A 23397-nucleotide genomic window follows, 5' to 3' on the forward strand; every position below is an offset into this window, starting at 1 on the left:
ACTTTTGTGCAGATTTATTCTATTAAAAAATTGAGCAAATTAAGCCTAAAAAATTTGTGCAATTTTTTTCTCTTCAAAAATTTGTTCAAATTTCTTCTCTTAAAAAATGTTTGCAATTTTTTTCTTTCAAAAAATTGATCTAAATTTCTTCTATTAAATAGTCTGCAACTCTGCAATAGAAAATTTGTGCAAATTTCTTCAATAGAAAATTTGTGCAAATTTCTTCTAAAGAAAATTTGTGCAAATTTCTTCTCTTAAAAAATGATTGAACATTTTTTCTATTGAAAAATTTATGCAATTTTCTTCTACTAAAAAAAATGCAAATTTCTTCAATAGAAATTTTATGCAAATTTCTTAAATAGAAAATATGTGCAAATTTTTTCAATAGAAAATTTGTGCAAATTTCTTCTATAGAAAATTTGTGCAAATTTCTTCTATAGAAAATTTGTGCAAATTTCTTCTATAGAAAATTTGTGCAAATTTCTTCTATAGAAAATTTGTGCAAATTTCTTCTATAGAAAATTTGTGCAAATTTCTTCTATAGAAAATTTGTGCAAATTTCTTCTATAGAAAATTTGTGCAAATTTCTTCTATAGAAAATTTGTGCAAATTTCTTCTATAGAAAATTTGTGCAAAATTTCTTCTATAAAACTTTCGTGCAAATTTCTTCTATAGAAAATTTGTGCAAATTTCTTCTATAGAAAATTTGTGCAAATTTCTTCTATAGAAAATTTGTGCAAATTTCTTCTTCTAAAGAACATTTTTGTAAATTTCTTCTATAGAAAATTTGTGCTTTTCTATAGAAAATTTATGTAAATTTCTTACAAAATTTGTGCATATTTTTGCTTAATTTTTTAATAGAAACATTTGCACAAATATTTCAATAGAAGAAATTTTACAGAAAATTTGTGAAAATTTCATTCTTAGAAAATTGTGCAAATTTATATTTTAGAAAATTTATTCAATAAAACTTTTGTGCAAATTTCTTCTTCTATAGAAAATTTGTGCAAATTTATTATTCTATAGAAAATTTGTGCAAATTTCTTTTTCTATAGAAAATTTGTGCAAATATGGAAATTTGCAAAAAAATTATATTTGTGCAAATTTCTACTTGAAAAAATTTGTGAAAATTTTTTATTTGTTCAAATTTCTTCATCAAAATAATATTTTCTTATAAAGAAAATTTATATCAATTTCTTCTATAGATAATGTGTGAAAATTTGTGCATATTTTCCATATAAAAATTTGTGCAAATTTCGTATATATATCCTTTTTGTTCAAAATTTTTAAAATTTATGGAAATTGTTAAAAAAAAATTCTCCTTTTTCCCATAATTTAATTACAAACTAACTAATGTTATTATTTAGTTTGTCGTTGCTAAGTAAAACTGGTTAATTTTTGCTCTTATTTAATACAAAAACTAGTAAACGAAAACATAAATAAATGTATACTCATTATTTTTTAAACCTCTTTTAAGTCCACTTATATAATCTCACAAAATTGTTTCACACATCCATAGTCAAGTTAATATAGTCGTCTATTTTTCACATTAAAAAAACTTTCTTTTAATCCTTTATTTAACTGAATTAGCATTATTCTTGTTTATCTCTTTCATTATTCTTTTTGTTTTTGTCTTTTGCCTAATTATCTCCCTTAATAACTTGGCCCTCATGCGTATGATGAATATTTGTTTAACTCATTGCTAGCAAAGAAATACATAATACTCATACGTCGTGTTAAACCTTTCGTTTTTTCCCCAATGTTTGTAACGAAAACAAAGTTTATTTTTTTAAACCAGGGATTAATTTGGCAAAAATATACTGTGTAATGAAAAAAGAGTCGAAAAATTTATGTTTTTGAAATGTAAAACATTTTAAACTACTGAAAGCAAGTGTCATTTTAGGAAACTTAATAAACAAGTAAATAGAAGTCATGGCAACTGCTAAAACAAAAGGAGAAAAAAAAGAAAAACCCACTGAATAGGGGGTAGGGGGTCGGTGTTATTTTTAATGAGATTAAAATCAAACGTTTTGTAACTTACACAGCATAGAAACGAATCAAGTTGCCAAAAGGCTTAGAAATGGTTTAAAATTTTAAAGGAAAACATACTCAAATAAGCATAGCAACAGCCAACACATAACCGCTTACACTCCCATGTACAGAGATATAGTAAAGTAAGCATGTGTGCCTACACTTCTGTAAGCTTAACTAAAATACTAATACTTGCTTTACTGCCCCAATGTTTTCTATGCTTTGGCTCACATTAACAGTAACACAGTTGGAACACAGTTTCAAAGGACCAACTAACACGCTTAAACTCTTGCAAATTCTCATTCACATTCACAGTAATGTTTAGAAGTATGAGTGCGTTTGTGTGTGTGTAATATGTATGTGAATGTCTACTAATGCTCATAAACCAAACCCATCCTAAATGCCAATATGAAAATGAACATGAACATGCTGAGGATTAAACAAATTGTCTGAAGAGTTTGTGTATTTTTCTTGTTGTTAGTTGGTGCTGGTTGCTGCTGCTACTGTTTTAAAATGCCTGCTAAGTTCTGCGTAACTGCATCATCAGAATATGAGTTGGAGTCTAGTTACATTTGTGTTTGAAAATGACTGGTAAATGGGTGAATATTTGTTTGGCTTTAATACTTTAGGGAATTTCATTAAGTAGAATAAATTTGAACAAATAAACTTTAAACATGTTTGCAAGATTTCGAAATGAGTTCGTTTTATCTAAAGCTAAAACTAATAAAGAAATTAAACAATTATAGCAAAAAACAAAAACATATTTTAGGGTTTTAGTAAAATATATTAAAAATACTGTCTTCTATATATAGAAATGAAATGGTCCATGTATGTAATGTCATCACGTGAGAACGGCTGGAGCGATTTGGCTGATTTTTTTTTATTCGATTCGAAATTTTCAGGAGATGGTTTGTAAAGAAAAAAATTAAACAAGTAAGAGAGCTATATTCGGCTGTGCCGAATCTTATATACCCTTCACCAAATTATACTTTAAAATAAATTTGTTTAAATATTTTTAGGTAAACAAAATTTAATTATTTTTTTTAATTGTTTTTCAAAATTTTGTTTTTTAAATTTTTTTTTTTTTTAAAAAAAATTTATAACAAAAAAAATGTTTTGATAAAAAAAAATTCGAGTTAAAAAATATTTTTCTCGATTTTGATCCATTGTAGGTCCAACTTACTATATATAGCCTTATATACATCGTTGCAATGGACTTTGAAATATCTATCATTAGATATCCATATTGTCTATATTAATGACTTAGTAATCCAGATATAGATCAAAAATAGGTTAAACATCGAGGTTATCCCGGTTTTTTGCTCATATCTCCGTTATTTATGGACCGATTTTGCTGATTTTAAATAGCAAACTTCTCGAAAGCATGTCTGACAGAATTATTGAAGATTTGGATCCCGAAGATATCTGGGGTCTTCAGAAAATTGATTTCAACAGACAGACAGACGGACATAGCTTAATCGACTCCGCTATCTATAAGGATCCAGAATATATATACTTTATATGGTCGGAAATGAAAAATGTAGAAATTACAAACGGAATGACAAACTTATACATATATACCCTTCTCACGAAGGTGAAGGGTATACAAATTACGGCTAAACCCTGCTTTTTTGAGTCCAGTCAACTGTAATAAAAAAGCCCCTAAAGTATGCAGTACAAATTTAGATATTTTATTTGCAAATAAATAAGAACAGGCAGGGTTGGCTACTTTGCATAAATAGAAAATAGTCCAAATGTTTCTATAGAAATTTATGAAAAGTTCTTAAAATGAAATTTGTGCAAATTTTTACAAATTTTTTAAATAGAAAATTTGTGTAAATTTTTACTAGAGAAATTTTGTGAAAATTGTGTCTATAGAAATTTGTGCAAATTTTCTCTAAATTTAGACAAAGTTTCTCTATAAATATTTCTCCTATGGAAATTTTCTATATTGCTAATTTGTGCAATTCACCTCAATAAAATTTTGTGCAAAACCGCTCAATAGAAATTTGTGAAAATCCGCCCAATAGAAATTTGTGCAAATCCTAAAATAAAAATTTGCACAAATTTCAAAATTAAGCAAATTTTTTCTACAAATTTGTGCAAATTCTCGAAACATATTTGTGCAAAATTTTTTAGAGAAATTAATTATCTAAGAAAATTTCTTCTACAAAAATTTCTCTATAAATATTTGAGCAAATTTCAAAATTTTTTTTTTTTTAAATTTTTGGAAATTTGTTAAAATTTTCTCCAAAGAAATTCATGGAAATTTTTTCTGTAAAAAATAAATTTTTTTTAAAAATATTTTTTTTTTTAAAAAAAAATTTCTCATAATTTTTTCCAAAATTCTCAAAATATAATTTCTCTACAGAAATTTGATCAAATTTTGCAATTTAACAAATTCTTTCCTAGGCATTTTTTCCATATTATGCCAATTTATGCAAAATTTTTTCTATAGAAAATTTGTGCAAATTTCTTCTCGGAAATTTTGATAAGTTTCATCCATGAAAAATTGTGCAAATATCATCCAAAGCAATTTGCCTAAATTTATGCAAATTTCTTGTATAGAAAGATGACAAAGTTCTTCTACCTATTTCTATGTATACCGATTCTTCTCCTACAATTTGTGCAAATTTCTTGTTAGAAAATTGTTAGGAAATGTCTTATTTTTCCTGCTGAAATTCGTAAAAATTTCTTTGTAAATATTTCGCATATCCAGATTTGTCTCAATACTTCAATAATTTATAGCAAAAAAATTTTTGGTGAAAAAAAATTATAGTAAAAATTATTTTTACCTCGTTATGACTCCGCCATCTATAACGATCCAGAATATATATACTTTGTGGGGTAACAAATGAAAAATGTAGAAATTACAAAAGGACTAACAATATATGCCACTCATGGTAAAGGCAGATATTAGGCATTTTGTAATTAATGGAAAAGCATAAATTTTTTGTTGTGAATATGTTTTGCAATTTTCAAAATTAATCATATGCAATTCACTTATGCTTAACGTAAATTAAAAACTATTGAAATTTATTGCAAAGTCTTCCAATTGTTGCCATAATTTTTAGGCTATTCAATGGTATGTGATTTATTCATTTATGTTAAATAAGATTTTGTAGATTTTTAAAAAAAGTAAAAAAAAATAATTTTTGTATTTTTGTAATATCGAATATTTAAATAAAATTTATTTAGAAAAATCCAAACCAGAATTTTCATGTTCTTTATAAAATATTTCCTCATTTGAGGTCTACTTACTTGGCGAATTTGGTGGCATCAACTTAATTCATTCCCAATCTATAATAATTTTAAAGCACTTAACCCATAATTAATATTAATCATACGTACAGTATATTTTATTTAAAAAATAAAACATTTACTTAATTTCCTCCAGCTTTTATAAACACATTTGGTATAATTTTAATAATTTAGCTTTAAAATTATACCAAATATGTTTGTAAAAGCTGTAGGAAATTAAGCTGCAATTTTATAATTCCTGTTATCAAATATTTTATAGATTGTCTAGACGAACAGATGACAAAATTTTGTATTAATTTTTAAAATTACAAATATCTTAGCATAAATTCTTCAGAAGAATTTATAAATTCTATGTCAACATTTTCATACAATTACTGTCTAATCATTTGTTAAATTCTGTAGAATTCCGTTAAACCATTTAGAATCTACAACAGTTTAAAGGCATTTACCCATAATTAATATTAAACATACGTAACAAATATTCAATTTAAATGATAAAAAATTTATTGAATTTCATTTAAATTTCATAGAAATTTTGCGTAAATTTCTAAAGCTATTTAATCATTTATAAATTTTTAATTTATTGTACATAAGTTTTTCTCAATTTTTGGCAGAATAATAAAAATTAAAAAAAAAATATTTTCTTTTTTTGAAAATCTTTATAAATAAATTTTTGTAGAGGAATGAAACCCAAAAGTTCTTATTCCTTTTAAAATATTAACACATTTGTTGTCTAATCACTTACCTAACATTGAGGGATCAACTTAATCCCATTAAAATCTACAATAATTTTAAGTTGTTTACCCCATAATTAATATTAATCATACGTACTGTTGTTTTTGTTTAAAAAATAAAACAAATTACTGAATTTCCTAGCGATGGATGGTTCTTCCGGTTCACAAGTGATGATTTTGACTGGGAAAACAAAGATCGCAAGTGTCATTACTCCATGCAGACTTTTGTCAAATTCAGCAAGAACTTTCTAAATTATTGGGACCTACTCAAGCAGCAGGATTCATCCAAATGAAAGGAAATTGGTTGCTTTACACTTTGGAACAGAGTATCCCATATTGGTTTGATTCGTTCTTGGCCTCAAAATAAGAGTTTTTTGGCTAGGAATCCATAGCTAACATGGCCAATACTTTGAATAAATTTGTATGATACAAATGTTTCAAAAAAAAATTAATAAAATATATATTTTGTTAGATATGTATTTTTATAAAACCAAATATTTTAAATAAATTCCATTACACAGTTTCAATATTTTTCGTAAAATATTTCTGCATATGTTTTCTAACATCCGTCCTAATTTGCTGGTATTTGCTTGTGCCCTTTAGAATCTGCAACAATTTTAAGGCATTTACCACTTAATTAATATTAATCATACGCCTAGTAGACTTTATTTTAAAAAAGACATGAATTTTACGGAAATTATTAAAAAAAAAAACAAAAATTTGTCTGCTTAATTATAAGTAATTTAAAGTTAAACTCCTTTTAATTAATAAAACATTAATTTTTCTCAGTATATGTTAAAAAATATAAAAAAATAAATTTTGAAATTTTTGTTTTCTAATAATTTATGTTAAATTTCTTTTAGCAAATGAAAAACCAGAGTTTTACAATATTTCTTCATATGATTTCTCACATCTGTCATAATTTGTTAGGATTTACTGGGGCTTTTTATAATCTACAACAATTTTAAAGCATTTACCCCTTAATTAATATTAATCATACGCCTAGTAGTCTTTACTTTAAAAAAGACATGAATTTTATGGAATTTATTAAAAAAAACTAAAAGTTGTTTGCTTAATTATAAGTAATTTAAAGTTAAAATCCTTTTAATTAATAAAACATTAATTTTTCTCAGTATATGTAAAAAAATATGAAAAAATTAATTTTGAAATTTTTGTTTTCTAATAATTTATGTTAAATTTCTTTTAGCAAATGAAAATCAGAATTTCTTAATCTTTTTTATAATAATTCCACATATGTTTTTAACTGCTAAACTAATTTAAAAATTAAAAACAAATATATAGTTTGTTAGATATGTATTTTTATAAAACCAAATATTTTAAATAAATTCTATTACACAGTTTCCCGTATTGGCTTGACTCGTTTTTGGCCTCAAAATATGAGTTCTTTTGGCTAGGAATCCATAGCTAACAATTTCCAATACTTTGAATAAATTTGTATGATACAAATGTTTAAAAAAAAAATTAATAAAATATATATTTTGTTAGATATTTTTTCCAAACCAAATATTTTAAATAAATTCCATTATACAGTTTTAATATTTTTCGTAAAATATGTCTGCATATGTTTTCTTACATCCGTCCTAATTTGCTGGTATCTGCTTGAGCCCTTTAGAATCTACAACAATTTTAAGGCATTTACCCCTAAATTAATATTAATCATACGTCTGGTATATTTTATTTTAAAAAAGACATGAATTTTATGGAATTTATTAAAAAAAAAACTAAAACTTGTCTGCTTAATTATAAGTAATTTAAAGTTAAACTCCTTTTAATTAATAAATCATTAATTTTTCTTAGTATATGTGAAAAAATATGAAAAAATAAATTTTGAAATTTTTGTTTTCTAATAATTCATCTTAAATTTCTTTTAGCAAATGAAAACCAGAATTTCATAATTATTTGACAATAATTCTAAATATGTTTTCTAACTGTATTTGCGGTATTTGCTTCAGCCCTTTAGAATCTACAACAATTTTAAGGAATTTACCCCTTAATTAATATTAATCATACGCTTAGTAGACTTTATATTAAAAAAAGGCATGAATTTTATGGAATTTATTTAAAAAAATAAAATAGAATTTGTCAGTAATTTACAGTTAAACTTCCTTTCATTAATAAAACACTTATTTTTTCAGTATATGTGAAAAAATACGAAAAAATAAATTTTGAAATTTAAATTTTTGTTTTCTAATAATTCACATTAAATTTCTTTTAACAAATGAAAACCCGAATTTCTAACTCTTTTTTTTAATAATTCTACATATGTTTTTTAACTGCTAAACTAATTTAAAAATTAAAAAAATAATATATTTTTTTAGATATGTATTTTTCTAAAACCAAATATTTTAAATAAATTCCATTACACAGTTTTAATATTTTTCGTAAAATATTTCTGCATATGTTTTCTCACATCTGTCCTAATTTGCTGGTATTTGCTTCAGCCCTTTAGAATCTACAACCATTTTAAGCCATTTACCTCTTAATTAATATTAATCATACGCCTAGTAGACTTTATTTTAAAAAAGACATGAATTTTACGGAATTTATTTAAAAAAAGTTAAAATTTCTGTACTTAATTATAAGCAATTTAAAATTAATCTTCGTTTTTTAAATAAAACATTAATTTTTCTCAGTATATGTAAAAAAAATATGAAAAAATAAATTTTGAAATTTTTGTTTTCTAATAATTCATCTTAAATTTCTTTTAGCAAATGAAATCCAGAATGTCTTAATCTATTTTATAATAATTCTACATATGTTTTCTAACTGCTAAAATTTATTTCGTAGTCCTAGCTTAAGTCCTTTAAAAATTATAACAATTTTAAATAATTTATTGCATAATTAATATTAATCATACGCTCCTTTAAAAATATTAAAATTTTTGGTTTTTAGCTATTTTCAATATTTCATTGATTTCTTTTCTTTTCTTAAATGTATCATACTCGTTTATATTTTAGTTACTTGTTTTTGATTTAATTAATTTAAGCTGTCTAAACCAAATTCAATTAAATTTTCTTAATTTGCCGGCTTTATATTTTCTGTGATTTCTTTTTTTTTATTAATTCTATTTAAGCTTATTTCATTATGTAATGTTAAGTTTAGGCTTAAGTTGAGTAAAAGCAATTGATATTAATTATAGAGGAGGTTTGCTTTTTTCTGTAAACTTCAGGGTGAGAGTATTTAGTTTTGTAAACCCAAATCTCATTTGTTTTAACGATAATTAATTGGGTGTTATTAAACAAAAACAACTATTAAACAGGGTGAGGCTGTTATCAATGATATTAGGCTACATGTTTAAAGGGTCAGTTAGTAGATATTGCCAGTTATTTATTTAATGTTGTTGCTGTTATGTGTTTGGTTTTTGTCATTTTATTTGTTGGTATTTTTGCTTTGTTTTGTTTGCTATTACAACATTGTTAATCTTCTTTTTTGGCCAAATCCAAAAAAAAAAATATCCCAAAGATAAATACAAAAACATTACAAAATAATAGTCTAGTTATTAGGCAAGCGAAGTTTGAGAGGGTTTAAATGCTTGTAAAAGAAATTTGTTTAACAAAATTAATCACACGCAATTTGTTTGAAATTGCCTTTGCAATTATGCTGAAAGATTTGGCCAATTTAATGTAAATAGAAAGGATATTAAAGGGAAGTAAGAGTTTTTCCAGGTATTTTATAATTTAACAATTTGAGCTTGAAATTTGTTATGGAAAAGTTCTTCAAATAACTTCCCCTTTTGGGTTTAATTTAATAAATAGACAACAACTAAAAGATGATTTGGCAAAAACTCCCCTGTCTGCTTTTTGTCTCTCTGGTGCTCTTTCTTACATACAACTACATACAATGGTATTCTAAAAGTGGGTATATGCATACTCCTGTAAGTATGCTTTAAGAAAAGGGCCCTCTTATCATTGAAAGGAAACGGAAGTTATCTTAGGCCATATGAACTAGAGATTAGGGGTTAGAAATTCACAATTTCTTGGCCTTGTTTCCATTTTTCTTCTATGTACATACCTTCCATTGTTTACACTAGACAAAAGTTTACTTGTTTAACACTTGACCTTGCATTTGTTTTACTTACTTACATTCATTCTCATTCATTTTGTTTTATTTTCAATATTTCTTTCCGCCTAAAACAAAATAAATGATTTTATTTTTTTGGTTTTCTCTCTAGGATTTATCTTAAACACAATCACACACTTTCCAATCTTCCCATTACTATCATTTTCTATTTTATGTTTATTCATCATATAGTTTTCTTTCCTCTTTTGCCTCGTTAACACCCAGAAAATACAAAAAAAGTGAAATCGAATTTTTAGAAAAAAAAAACATATTCTTTTGGCCCACATTTTTTCTTAACCCACAACAAAAGAAAAAGTAGCTTGCCATTTTCTATATCATCAATATATAAAAACCATCATCAGCATCGTCATATTTTTTAGCTTTCTCTTTGACTAGTTATGCTTAACATTTTGTGTAGCCTATTTTTAGGAGCAGAGAAAAAATGGCATGAATTGTGTAAGTGTATGTGGAAGTATTATTTAAGGTGGATTGTTTGGAAAATTGTTATTTATTATTGAGGTTGATCTTAAGCCTAATCTAGGGATTAATTTGACAGTAACATTATGGTTTTCTTTGCCTAGTTCCCAAATAAAGCAAAATGTTATAAGTTTCTAACAAATAAAAACAAAAACGATGACTTGTTTTCTTCTTTTTTTAGACTTATAACTAGACATTTATTTCTGTTTTTTTCCTTTGTTCCCACAAAGTTGTTTTTTTTTTCTTTCTTTTACAATTTTGTCAATGGCATTTTCTGCTTGAGGTAATAAAAGGATTAAAGATCAATTTATTTTCTTTGTTTGTTGTTACTGCTGCTATTATTATATACAAAAGCATTACTTTAGCATAATGAGAGTGTTATAAATATACTAAGCACTACAATTTATTACACACAAATTTCTGCAAACATGAGTGAGAGTAAAAAAGCAAAAGAATGAAAAGAAATTTAAAAGAAGAAGTAATAAATTGCTTAGATTAAAGTGAAATAGGTATTTTGGGAACTGATGTATTATATGAGAAATTGTTTTGTATAAAAATCAAACTTGGCAATATAATTGGATTGAAACCAAACAGGGATATGTAGACATAAATTTAAGTTTAAAACTTAAATAAACAAAACAAAACGTAAGATAAAACAAATGTTATAATTGTAAATAACAAAACGTTTCAGAAATTCGAAATTTTGATAAAAATTTCAATAAGAAATAAGAAAACTTCAAAAAATTATATATTTTTTTAAATAAAATCTATCAGTACGTATGATTAATATTAATTATTGGGTTAATAATTTAAAATTTCTCCAGATTTTAATAGACTTAAGATAATGCCATCAAATTAGGCAGGTAAATAGAGAACACATGTGGCAATACTATGCAAGTTATAGGGAAATAATAAATTTAATTTCACTTAATAAAAATTCTAAAAATATTTGTAATTTTTAAAATTAAAATTTTTTTATTTTCAGTTTTTTAAACAAAACACTGTGCAACAAATGATGACTTTTGGAAAAACACACGGAGTTTGCGATTTCGGACACCAATTTTTTTTTATGGGCCTCCAAAGATTCTGAAAATAAGTGGGCCCTCAACAGAAGGTGTCATCAGTTTTTGGCCAACAGCTAGTTCACACTTACTGCTACCGCTTAACTATATGTGGCAATAATATAGCTCAGAGTCCACCAAACAAATTCTCTCTACATGTTTTGCCAAAAAATTGCTTAACAATATGGAATTCGTGGCTTTGCTTTTCTAAACAAGCCTAAAATACATATATTTTTTACATAATAACTTAAAATCTTCCAATTATGCAAGAAAATTATATAATTTTTTGAAAACTTAGTTAATTTTTAATATAATCGTATGATTAATATTAATTAAGCAGTTCAAATTGCTCCAAACTTTTAAGGCTTCCAGCCAATGGCTTTCAATTACGCCAGATTTGAACAAACTTCTGGAAATATTTTTCAAATATTTGCGAAATTCGAAGTTTCTTTTCTCAAAAGAGATTTGTTGAAAATAACAACATTAAAGCTTCACAAATCATTTTTTTATACCCTTCACCTTCGTGGGAAGGGTACATATAAGTTTGTCATTCCGTTTGTAATTTCTACATTTTTCATTTCCGACCCTATAAAGTATATATATTCTGGATCCTTATAGATAGCGGAGTCGATTAAGCCATGTCCGTCTGCCTGTCTGTCTGTTGAAATCAATTTTCTGAAGACCCCAGATATCTTCGGGATCCAAATCAATAATTCTGTCAGACATGCTTTCGAGAAGTTTGCTATTTAAAATCAGTAAAATCGGTCCAAAATAACGGAGATATGAGCAGAAAACCGGGACAACCTCGATTTTTGACCTATTTTTGATCTATATCTAGATTACTTAGTCATTAATATAGACAATCTATATCTAATGATAGATATTTCAAAGTCCATTGCAACGATGTAGATAAGGCTATAGTAAGTTGGACCTACAATGGGTCAAAATCGGGAAAAATATTTTTTAACCCGAATTTTTTTTTATCATAAAATTGCTTTTGTCATAAATTTTAAAAAAAAAAAAAAAAAAATTAAAAAAAATTTAAAAAAAATTTGAAAAACAATTAAAAAAAAAAATTTGTTTTCCTGAAAAATATTTAAACAAATTTATTTTAAAGTATAATTTGGTGAAGGGTATATAAGATTCGGCACAGCCGAATATAGCCCTCTTACTTGTTTTTTTAACTTTAATTTTTGAATGATCTTAATAAAACTGTTTTTAATATTATTAAAATTTAATTCTACATAAGTAAATTTAAAATTGATTTAAAAAAATCTCTTTATAGAAATTTGTGGAATTTTTTTTAAACAAATTTGTGCAAATCTTTTTCATATAAATTGAAGATAAATAAATTAACAACTTCTTGAAGAAAATCTCTTCTATATGAATTTGGGCAAATTTCTGATATACAAATTTGTGCAAATTTCGTCTAAAATAATTTGTGCAAATATCTTCTAATCAAATTTGTGCAAATTTCTCTACAGATATTTTTACAAATTTGTATAGCAGAATTTAAGAAATTCAGAAATTTATGCAAATTTTATCTTAGAAATTAGTGCAATTTTTTGTACTACTGAAATTTGCGCAAATCTCGTCAAATTTGTATAGGAGAATTTAATTTGTATATGAGAAATAAGAAATTTATGGAAATTTGATTTTAGAAAAATCTCTTCTATAGGAATTTGGACAAATTTGTGCAACTTTCGTCTAAAATAATTTGTGCAAATATCTTATATTCAAATTTGTGCAAATTTTTCCACAGATATTTGTGCAAATTTGTATAGGAGAATTTAAGAAATTCAGAAATTTATGCAAATTTTATTTTAGAAATTAGTGCAGTTTTTTGTTCTACTTTGTTCTAATTTGTATATGAGAAATAAGAAATTTATTGAAATTTAATTTTAGAAAAATCTCTTCTATAGGAATTTGTACAAATTTGTGCAAATTTCATCTAAAATAATTTGTGCAAATATCTTCTATTCAAAATTTGTGCAAATTTTTCTACAGATATTTTTACAAATTTGAATAGCAGTATTTAAGAAATTCAGAAATTTATGCAAATTTATTTTTTAGAAATTAGTGCAATTTTTTGTTCTACAGAAATTTATGCAAATTTCATCAAATTTGTATAGGAGAATTTAATTTTTATGTGAGAAATCAGAAATTTATGGAAATTTGATTTTAGAAAAATCTCTTCTATAGAAATTTGTGCAAATTTCTTATTTACAAATTTGTGCAAATTTTTTTTTTTTAAAATTTGTGTCAATTTTTTTATACTGAAATTTATGTAAATTTTCATACATTTGTATAGCACAATTTGTTTTGTATATGAGAAATAAGAAATTAATGCATATCTCTTCTATAGAAATTTGTGCAAATTTTTTTTATACAAATTTGTGCAAAATTCATCTATGTAAATTTGATAAAATTTTCTTGTAAACAAGTTTTTGCAAATTTCTTCTGTTCCAATTTGTGCAAATTTTTTTTCAAAATTTTCTAATTTTCAAATTTGTTTTACTGAAATTAGTGCAAATTTGTATGAATTTGAGCAGATCTCTTCCATACAAATTTGTGCAAATTTCTGTAAATCTTTCTACCGACTTTTTTAAATTTTAAATTTGTGCAAATTTATTTTATACAAATTTGTGCAAAATTCATTCAAAATTCACAGATTTGATAAAATTTTCTTGTATATAATTTTTTGCAAATTTCTTCTGTTCCAATTTGAGCAAATTTTTTTAGTGCAAATTTGTATAAATTTGAGCAAATCTCTTCCATATAAATTTGAGCAAATCTCTTCCATATAAATTTCTGCAAATTTCTGTAAATCTTTCTACGACATTTTTGCAAATTTTTCTACGACATTTTTGCAAATTTTTCTATAGAAATTTGTGCAAATTTGTTTTTCTAAAATTTGCACAAATTCCATAAATCTATATAGGAAATTTATGCAAATTTTATTTTAAAAAATCTCTTTAGAACTCTTTTCTATATATATTTGTGCAAATTTGTTCTATACAAATATCTTCGATTTTAATTTATGAAAAGTTTGTTCTATTGAAATGTGTGTAAATTTCCACAAATTTATATAGGAGAAATTTGCACAAATTTGAATATGAGAAATTTTTAAAATTTCCTCTATAGAAATTTGTGCAAAATTTTGTCTATAGAAACCTGTGCAATATTATTTTATAGAAATTTGTGGAAATTTCACTAATCTCCAGCTGAAAGAAGTGATTTATGAATACATGAATCATTATAATGCCATTTAAATGCATTTTAGTACATTTAGTTCACATTTGAAAGGATCTCCAGAATGGAAAGAATTTTATAAGTTCTAACATACAAAAGTGATCATCTCAATCATGGATAAAGCAGCTGTACTTTTATACCGAATGGCTTTTTTTACGCCTAAAGCCCCTTGCATTTGACTCACGTTTTGGAGTTAATTATTGCGCAATGTGAAGATTACATAACCCAATATAATTACAGACTCATGTTAGTATTTTGTATATTTATTCCTGCAATCTAAATTACAATGCTATTTTAATAATTTTTTGAAAAGAATCTGTATTCTTCTCACTAATTTTATTTTCATCTATGAAGTTTTCTTTCAATTACTTTTTATTTCATGAAAATAGCAATAAAATTGCCCAAGTTATTGAATATTTTTAAAATAAATCAATAATTAATATTAATCATACGTAGTGCAGTCCAATAGTTAATTTTTTAAATTTTAATTTATTGTTTCCTTTAGTTATATTTTAAAATATTTCCTATATTAATACCTATAATTATTCATATCTAAAAGCATTTATTTAATACTCTTAATACTAAAATATTTATAAAATTTTATCAAAAACAAATTCTTTTAATTTACCATTTTGCTTTATCATACCCCAAAGCTTATGTAAAATAAGACAAATTATTCTACTAGATCTTAAGTGTTTTCAAATTAAACAGAATCTATTTGCACTCAAAAACAACTTCATTTAACTAAATGTTACTAGAATTTCAATGAGTTCAGGAGAAAAAAAAAATATGATACAAATTTTGACATTTCACTTAGATAAAGATAAAGATAAAGAAGAAATCATGATGACCTTTTCATAAAATTATTTATAAATAATTTATATTGCTTAAATAACCTTGTAAAAACTCTTCATAACGAAAAAAGAAATCTAAAATGAAGAAAAACAATGACAAATACATTTTTAACCATAAATAATATAAAGAAAACGAAGACACTAATACAATTTCAAGGTTCTGGTTTATAGAGCTACCTACTCCTATTTAAACCTTAAGAGAGATACAATATAATTCTTGTTATTTTTATTACAAATATAAAATGCAAATCATTTTTGTACTTACCTCACTGTCATTACTGTGTAAGATGAGACGAAAGCCGGGTAATAAATTGGGTGATATATTTACATCATCCAATGCCAATCTTGCGGCTGGCATACACGCCTGTCCACCCTGCCATCCTCCCTTGCCGGCTATGGGAAATATACCGCCTATGTGCAGTTCATCGGGACGACCACCATTTGTTAACTCAATATTGTTGTAAAAAATCAAAGATAAAAATAAAAATATCCAAAATGTTAAAACACCATCACATGTCATATCCTGAAATCAAACATAAAAAAAAACAAAAATCATTTTAATTTTACTGTTTGGTGCTGGATTTTAATTTATTAAATTTATGGTGGCATAAGCAGAAAATAAATATGTAAATATGTGTGTTTTAATCATTAAATTTATGAAATTATGTAAATATTATTAATTCATTATAATGTTGTGTAAATATGTTAACATGTGCTCTTTCGAACACGTGAGCAAGTCTGTGATACTCATTGAGAGTGTTGTAGGGTAAAGATTGACATTTAAAAAGCGCTAAAGCACTGGCAATAATTTTGTAAAATTAACAATGATTGCCCGACATCTACGTTTAAAATTTTTAAGGTAGTAAAAATGTCATGAGGATTTTTTCATTTGCTCAAATATCTGCTGTACAATATCTATATGCAATTCAAATAGCTCTAACTAAGTATGTACTAGAATATTTATATTCTATTTCCAGCGACTTTATGAAACTTTCGTTTTTATATTAAACCGGGCGAAGCCGGGGCGGTAGCTATTTGTTAATGTTAGTTCTTCAAGTTTCTCCAACCCACATACACCTGCCTCTTCTTATTTATTTGCAAATAAAATATCTAAATTTGTACTGCATACTTTAGGGGGCTTTTTTATTACAGTTGACTGCACTAAAAAAAAAATTCCAAGTTTTACACGGAATTTTTAAATTTTTTTCATTATAAACCATTTCCTGAAAATTTCTAATCTCAATAAAAACAAGTAAGAGAGCTATATTCGGCTTTGCCGAATCTTATATACCCTTCACCAAATTATAATTTTATTAATTTTATTTTTTATTGTTTTTCAAAATTTTTTTTTTTCGAAATAGTTTTTTAATTTTTTTTACAAAAAAGTTTTTTTCAAATTTTTTTAAAAAAATGTTTTCCCAAAAAAAAATTTATGACAAAAAAATTTTTTGATAAAAAAAAAATTTCGGTCAAAAAATATTTTTCCCGATTTTGACCCATTGTAGGTCCAACTTACTACAGCCTTATCTACATCGTTGCAATGGACTTTGAAATATCGATAATTAGATATCCATATTGTCTATATTAATGACTTAGTAATCCATATGTAGATCAAAAATAGGTCAAAAATCGAGGTTGTCCCGGTTTTTTGCTCATATCTCCGTTATTATGGACAGATTTTGCTGATTTTAAATAGCAAACTTCTCGAAAGCATGTCTGATAGAATTATTGAAGATTTGGATCCCGAAGATATCTGGGGTCTTCAGAAAATTGATTTTAACTAACAGACGGACAGACAGACGGACATGGCTTAATCGACTCCGCTATCTATAAGGATCCAGAATATATATACTTTATAGGGTCGGAAATGAAAAATGTAGAAATTACAAACGGAATGACAATCCCATATATACCCTTCTCATGAAGGTGAAGGGTATAAAAACATCAGCCAAATCGCTCCAGCCGTTCTCACGTGATGCCATTGCATACATGGACCACTTCATTATACCCTACACCACCATAGTGGGGAGGGTATCATGCGTTTGTGCAGATGTTTGTAACGCCCAAAAATATTAGTCTAACATCCACCTTAAAGTATACCGATCGACTTAGAATCACTTTCTGAGTCGATTAAACGATGTCCGTCCTCCCGTCTGGCTGGTTGGCTGGCTGTCCATGTAAACCTTGTGCGCAGAGTACAGGTCGCAATTTTGAAGATATTTCGAAAAAATTTGGTACATATTATTTTCTCGGCCCAAGGACCAAGCCTATTGAAACTAGCTAAAATCGGTCCATTATTTCACCTAGCCCCCATACAAATGTCCTTCCGAAATTGGACTTTATCGGTCATAAATGTTTAATTTATAAATGTATCTCCACAAATTGCGCTTCAAATAAGTTTTATATACACAAAATTCATGTCACCAAATTTTGTTACGATCGGTCCATAATTAGTCATAGCTCCCATATAGACCCGCTTCCGAAAATCACTTTAACGTACATAAATCGCTTAAAAATGTTGGTATACTCACAAAATTCAACATAGTAAACTTTCATATAGACACAAATCACACGACCTAATTTCATGGTGATCCGTCCATAATTGGTCATAGCTCCCATATAAGGCCCACTTCCGAAAATCACTCAAAAATATATATTATTGAAATTTTGAAAGAAAAATGTTTTTGCTCTTTTACTTAGTGTAGGGTATTATATGGTCGGGCTTTACCGACAATACTTTCTTATTTGTTTTTTTTTTTGTTCATATGCGATTTTTGTGGCAAAATTACGTTTTTGTAAGAAGTTTGTGTAAAGTTTGAATTTGTTCGTGTATTTTGTAATATTAAAATCTGATTTTTTGTAAAACATTTGCGTTTTTTTTGTTGATATGAGATTTTTGTGGCAAAATTACGTTTTTCTCAGAAGTTTGATTTTTGTGTAAAGTTTGAGTTTTTTTTGCGTATTTTGTAATATTAGGGTATGTGCGATTATTGTGTAACCTTAAGAGCTTTTGAGCAAAAATAGATGTTTTGTGCAATATTTCCGTTTGTGTAAAAATTATTTTTGGTGCAAAAGTTTGGGTTTTAGTGTAAAACTTTTTTTTATGTAAAATTTAAATTTTTGTGCTAAAATTTTAATATTTGTAAAATATTTGAGTTTTTGTGTAAAATAAATTGTTTTTGCATATTTTTGTGTATTTCTCGTATAATAATAATTGCGTATAATTATTGTTTTTGTGTTTAAATTGCTGTTTCTAGCGTGAGATTTGTATTATTTAATTAAATTATCGCGTTTTTTTTTGACAAATTTGTTTGAAATTTTCATTTTCGTGTAAAATATTCTATTGAGAAAAATTTTCGTTTCTTTTTTGATTAAAGTTAAATAGCATTTCTGTTATAAATTCGCATTTAACACAGAATGGCATTCTGTGTTAAATTAGCGTTTTTTTAAAATAGTTAAATTTTTGTGTTAAATTTGAGTTTTTGTGATAATTTTTAATTTTTATATTTTAAATTTTGTTTAAATTATAAAGTTTTTGTATTGTATTTACATTTTTCTGTTAAAGTTGCGTTTTTTCTGTTATTGTGTTAATTAGCGTTTTTGTGTCCAATTTGTGTGTTTTTTTCTTAATTTTGCGTTTATGTGTTAAATTAGCGTTTTTGTCTCAAAATTATGGTTTTGTGTGAAATTATAGTTTTAAATCTTGTTTTTTTTTTAATTCACGTTTTTATTTATTTTTGTATTTTTGCGTTAAATTAGCGTTTTGGTGTCCAAATTCAGTTTTTGTGATAAATTAGCGTTTTTGTGTTAAATTACTGTAAAATAATAGTTGTTGTCTTAAATTAGCGTTTATGTGTTCAATTTGCCTTTTAGTGGTAATTTTTTTTTTTTTTTTTGTTAATTTTGCATTTTTGTATTAAATTTGAGTTTTTGTCTTAAATTAGCGTTTAAACCGGCGTTTTTGAGTTAAATTAGCGTTTTTGTCTTAAAATTGTATTTTTGTGTTATATGACTACAACATTTTAGTTTTTGTATTAAATTAGCGTTTTGTGTTCAATTCGCCTTTTAGTGCTAAATTTTAGTTAAAGTTGCGTTTTTCTTTTATTGTGTTAATTAGCGTTTTTTTGTCGGTTTTTTTCAATTTTGCGTTTATGTGTTAAATTGGTGTTTTTGTATTAAAGTAGCGTTTTTGTGTGAAATTATAGTTTTAAATCTTGTTTTTTTTAAATTCACGTTTTTCTTTAAAATTGTATTTTCGCGTTAAAATACCTTTTTGGTGTCCAATTTCTGTTTTTCTGATAAATTAGCGTTTTTGTGTTAAATTACTGTAAAATAATAGTTGTTGTCTTAAATTAGCGTTTTTGTGTTCAATTTGCCTTTTAGTGGTAAATTTTTTTTTTTGGTAATTTTGCATTTTTGTATTAAATTTGTGTTTTTGTGTTAAAGTTGCGTTTTTGTGTTAAACTAGCGTTGTTGAGTTTAATTTACGTTTTTTAGTTAAATTAGCGTTTTTGTCTTAAAATTTAGTTTTTGTGTGAAATTATAGTTATTGTGTTAAATCAGCGTTCTTATGTTAAACTAGCGTTTTTGAGTTAAAATAGCGTTTTTTTCTTTAAATTGTGTTTTTGTCATAAATTAGCTTTTTTGTGTTCAATTAGCGTTTTTGTATTCAATTAACTTTTTTTTTTTTTTGTTAATTTTGCGTGTTTGTGTTAAATTAACGTGTTTTTGTGTTAAATTTGCGTTTTTGGGTTAAATTTTAGTTTTAATTTATGTTTTTCTGTTAAATTAACTTATTAATCTTCAAAATTGTGTTTTTGTTATTAATTATAATTTTTGTGTTAAATTACTATAAAATTACAGTTTTGTGTTAAATTAGCGTTTTTGTAAAAGTTACGTTTTTTAGTTAAATTAGCGTTTTTGTCTTAAAATTTAATTTTTGTGTGAAATTATAGTTATTGTGTTAAATCAGCGTTAAATCAGCGTTATAGCGTTTTTGAGATAAATTAACATTTTTGTTTTAAAATTGTGTTTTTGTCATAAATTAGCGTTTATGTGTTCAATTTGCTTTTTTTGTGTTAATTTTGCGTGTTTGTGTTAAATTAACGTTTTGATATTATAATTGTGTTAAATTAGCGTTTTTGAGTTAAATTTTAGTTATAATTTTTTCTGTTAAATTAACGTATTTATTCTTAAATTGAGTTTTTGTTATAAATTATAATGTTTGTGTTAAATTACTATAAAATTACAGTTTTGTGTTAAATTAGAGTTTTTGAGATCAATTCGCCTTGTAGTGCTAATTTTTTTTTTAATTTTGTGTTTTTGTTTAAAATTGTTTTTTTGTGATAAATTATCGTTTATGTTAAATTACAGTAAAATTATAATTTTTGTGTTAAATTAGAGTTTTTGAGATCAATTCGACTTTTATGCAAATTTCTTTTTTTAATTTTTTTGTTTAAATTTCTTCGTTTATGTTAAATTACAGTAAAATTATAGTTTTTGTGTTAAATTCGCTTTTAGTGATAAATTTTAGTTATTTTTTTTTTTTTTTTGTTAATTTTACGTATTTGCGTTAAATTATCGTTTTTGTGTTAAATTAGCGTTTTTATGTTCAATTTGCATTTTTGAGTTAATTTTGCGTTTTTTGTTAAATTATAGTAAGATTTTTTTAAATTACACATAGATTTTTTTCACATATTTTCCAGCCAAAATTTTTTCGAGCAAAAATTTTTTTCACCAAATTTTTTTTTTTTAAATCTTTCTCGCCTAAAATTGTTTTTAATCTTTTTCTTAAAGTATACTTTGGTGAAGGGTATATAAGATTCCTCACAGCCGAATATAGCACTTTTAATGTTTTTTTTAATTAGCGTTTTTGTGTACTTTTTTTTGTGTTAAAATTGCGTTCTAGGTTATAAATGCGTTTTTGAAAAAAGTCAGGATTTTACTTTAAATAAGCGTTTTTTTTTAATTTTATGTTTATAATTTAAGTTTTTGTGTTAAATTTTCATTCTTTAGTTAAAATTATTTTAAATTGCATTCAATTTACATATTTGTGTTAATTTGGAGTTTTTTATAATCATTTATATTTTTATGTTAAATTCGTTGTTAAAAAGAATTCAGAGTTTGTATTGTATTCGTTACGTTTTTTAATAAAATTTCTGATTCTCTGTGTTAATTCTATAATGTTGCCTAATTTTCATTGAATTTCCTAATAAAATAATCAGACATTTAAAATCTAATATTTCTTATCCACATTTAGCATAAATAGGGGTCTTTGGAGCCATTCATTTTGTTCTTTTATGTTTCATTGTCAATGTATTTATTGTTAAATAAGCGTTTTTTTCTCAATTTCACATGTTTTTTTGTTTGTTTGTTTTGTTGTGTACAAATATAAAGCAATTAATTATAATGTGTAACGTGACAAATTATTTGCAATTTACTTTTTAAATTGTGTTTAAATTGAGTTTTTTGTTCAGTTAATGTTTTTGCCATAAACATTTGTCAGCAGATATGAAGGGGAGCTGTTAATACAGTTGAACATGATTAAAATGAAAACAGATGTAAAGAGGTAAAAATGTATATTAAATTTAGGGTAAACGTTAAACTTATTTTAGTTACAAGAAGGGGAAAATCTAAAATTTAGAGGTGGATTTCAGGTTCGTTTTTGATTTAAATTTTTATTATTTTTATCATCACCAATGTTGATTTTGCTTTTTTATTTTATTTTAACAGGGTTTTAATTTAAACTTGTTTTTTTTTTCCTTCAAATTATTTTTATGACTGCTATTTATTATTATTTATTTAGGCTTAATTAATGTAAAAATTATTTTTTTAATAAATTCCATTATTTTATTTATATTTCTTTCATTTTTACAGACTCAAATTGTGTGGCAAAAAAAAATCTAGTTAATCAATTTGTGTTTTATAGTTAGTTTTTTATTAATTGTCTGTCTACATATTTAAACATTTAGCTGCAATTGTTTAATTTGTAAATATATTATCAGTATTTTAACAATAATATAAATTCTCATATTTGTATATAAACAATATTTGCTTAAGCATATAATGTAATTTATTGTAAATATTACAAAAAATTACTCATATTTATATACATATTTAATTAGTAAAGTATATAGATTTAAAATCAAATTGTATTTATGCACAGAAAAAATTATATTTCAAAATTATTGAATAGATAATTTTCGTAATTGAAACACAAAAAATAACAAAAATGTGTTTTCAATTACGAAAATTATCTGTTCAATAATTTTTGTATTTGAAATTCAACCAATAACGAAAATTCTATATTCAATTGTCAAAATAATCAAATTCAAAATTCAATAGAAAATATCAAGAAATTTTGTTTTTGAGCAAATGAATACTTGATTTAATTATGAAATAATTGAAACCAGTTCAATATGTGACAAATATTTGAATTGAAACGGTTTAAAAAATAGTTTTTTCTGTGTAGTTATAATACAATATGATTTTGTTAATTTCTGTACATTACCAGGTATTTATTGGGGTTTTTTTTTCAAATTTTTAACTTTTATTTTAAACTAGTTGACCGCCCGGTAGCTATTTGCTAATGTTAGTTCTTCAAGTTTCTCCAACCCACATCCACCTGCCTGTTCTTATTTATTTGCA

At 24.9% G+C, this 23397-nt stretch overlaps 1 protein-coding gene across 1 annotated transcript in view; it reads right to left on the reverse strand.

Annotated features, from left to right (window-relative positions):
- Positions 1-23397, reverse strand: part of GABA-B-R1 (gamma-aminobutyric acid type B receptor subunit 1) — a 279241-nt gene that overhangs the window by 164298 nt on the left and 91546 nt on the right. The window contains exon 2 of the mRNA XM_065500985.1: positions 16016-16273. Coding sequence (XP_065357057.1) covers positions 16016-16270 — 255 coding nt within the window. The 5' untranslated portion in view covers positions 16271-16273. The remainder of the gene's footprint in view (positions 1-16015; positions 16274-23397) is intronic.

Source organism: Calliphora vicina, chromosome 2, assembly GCF_958450345.1.
Source record: "Calliphora vicina chromosome 2, idCalVici1.1, whole genome shotgun sequence".
Lineage (NCBI taxonomy): Eukaryota > Metazoa > Arthropoda > Insecta > Diptera > Calliphoridae > Calliphora > Calliphora vicina.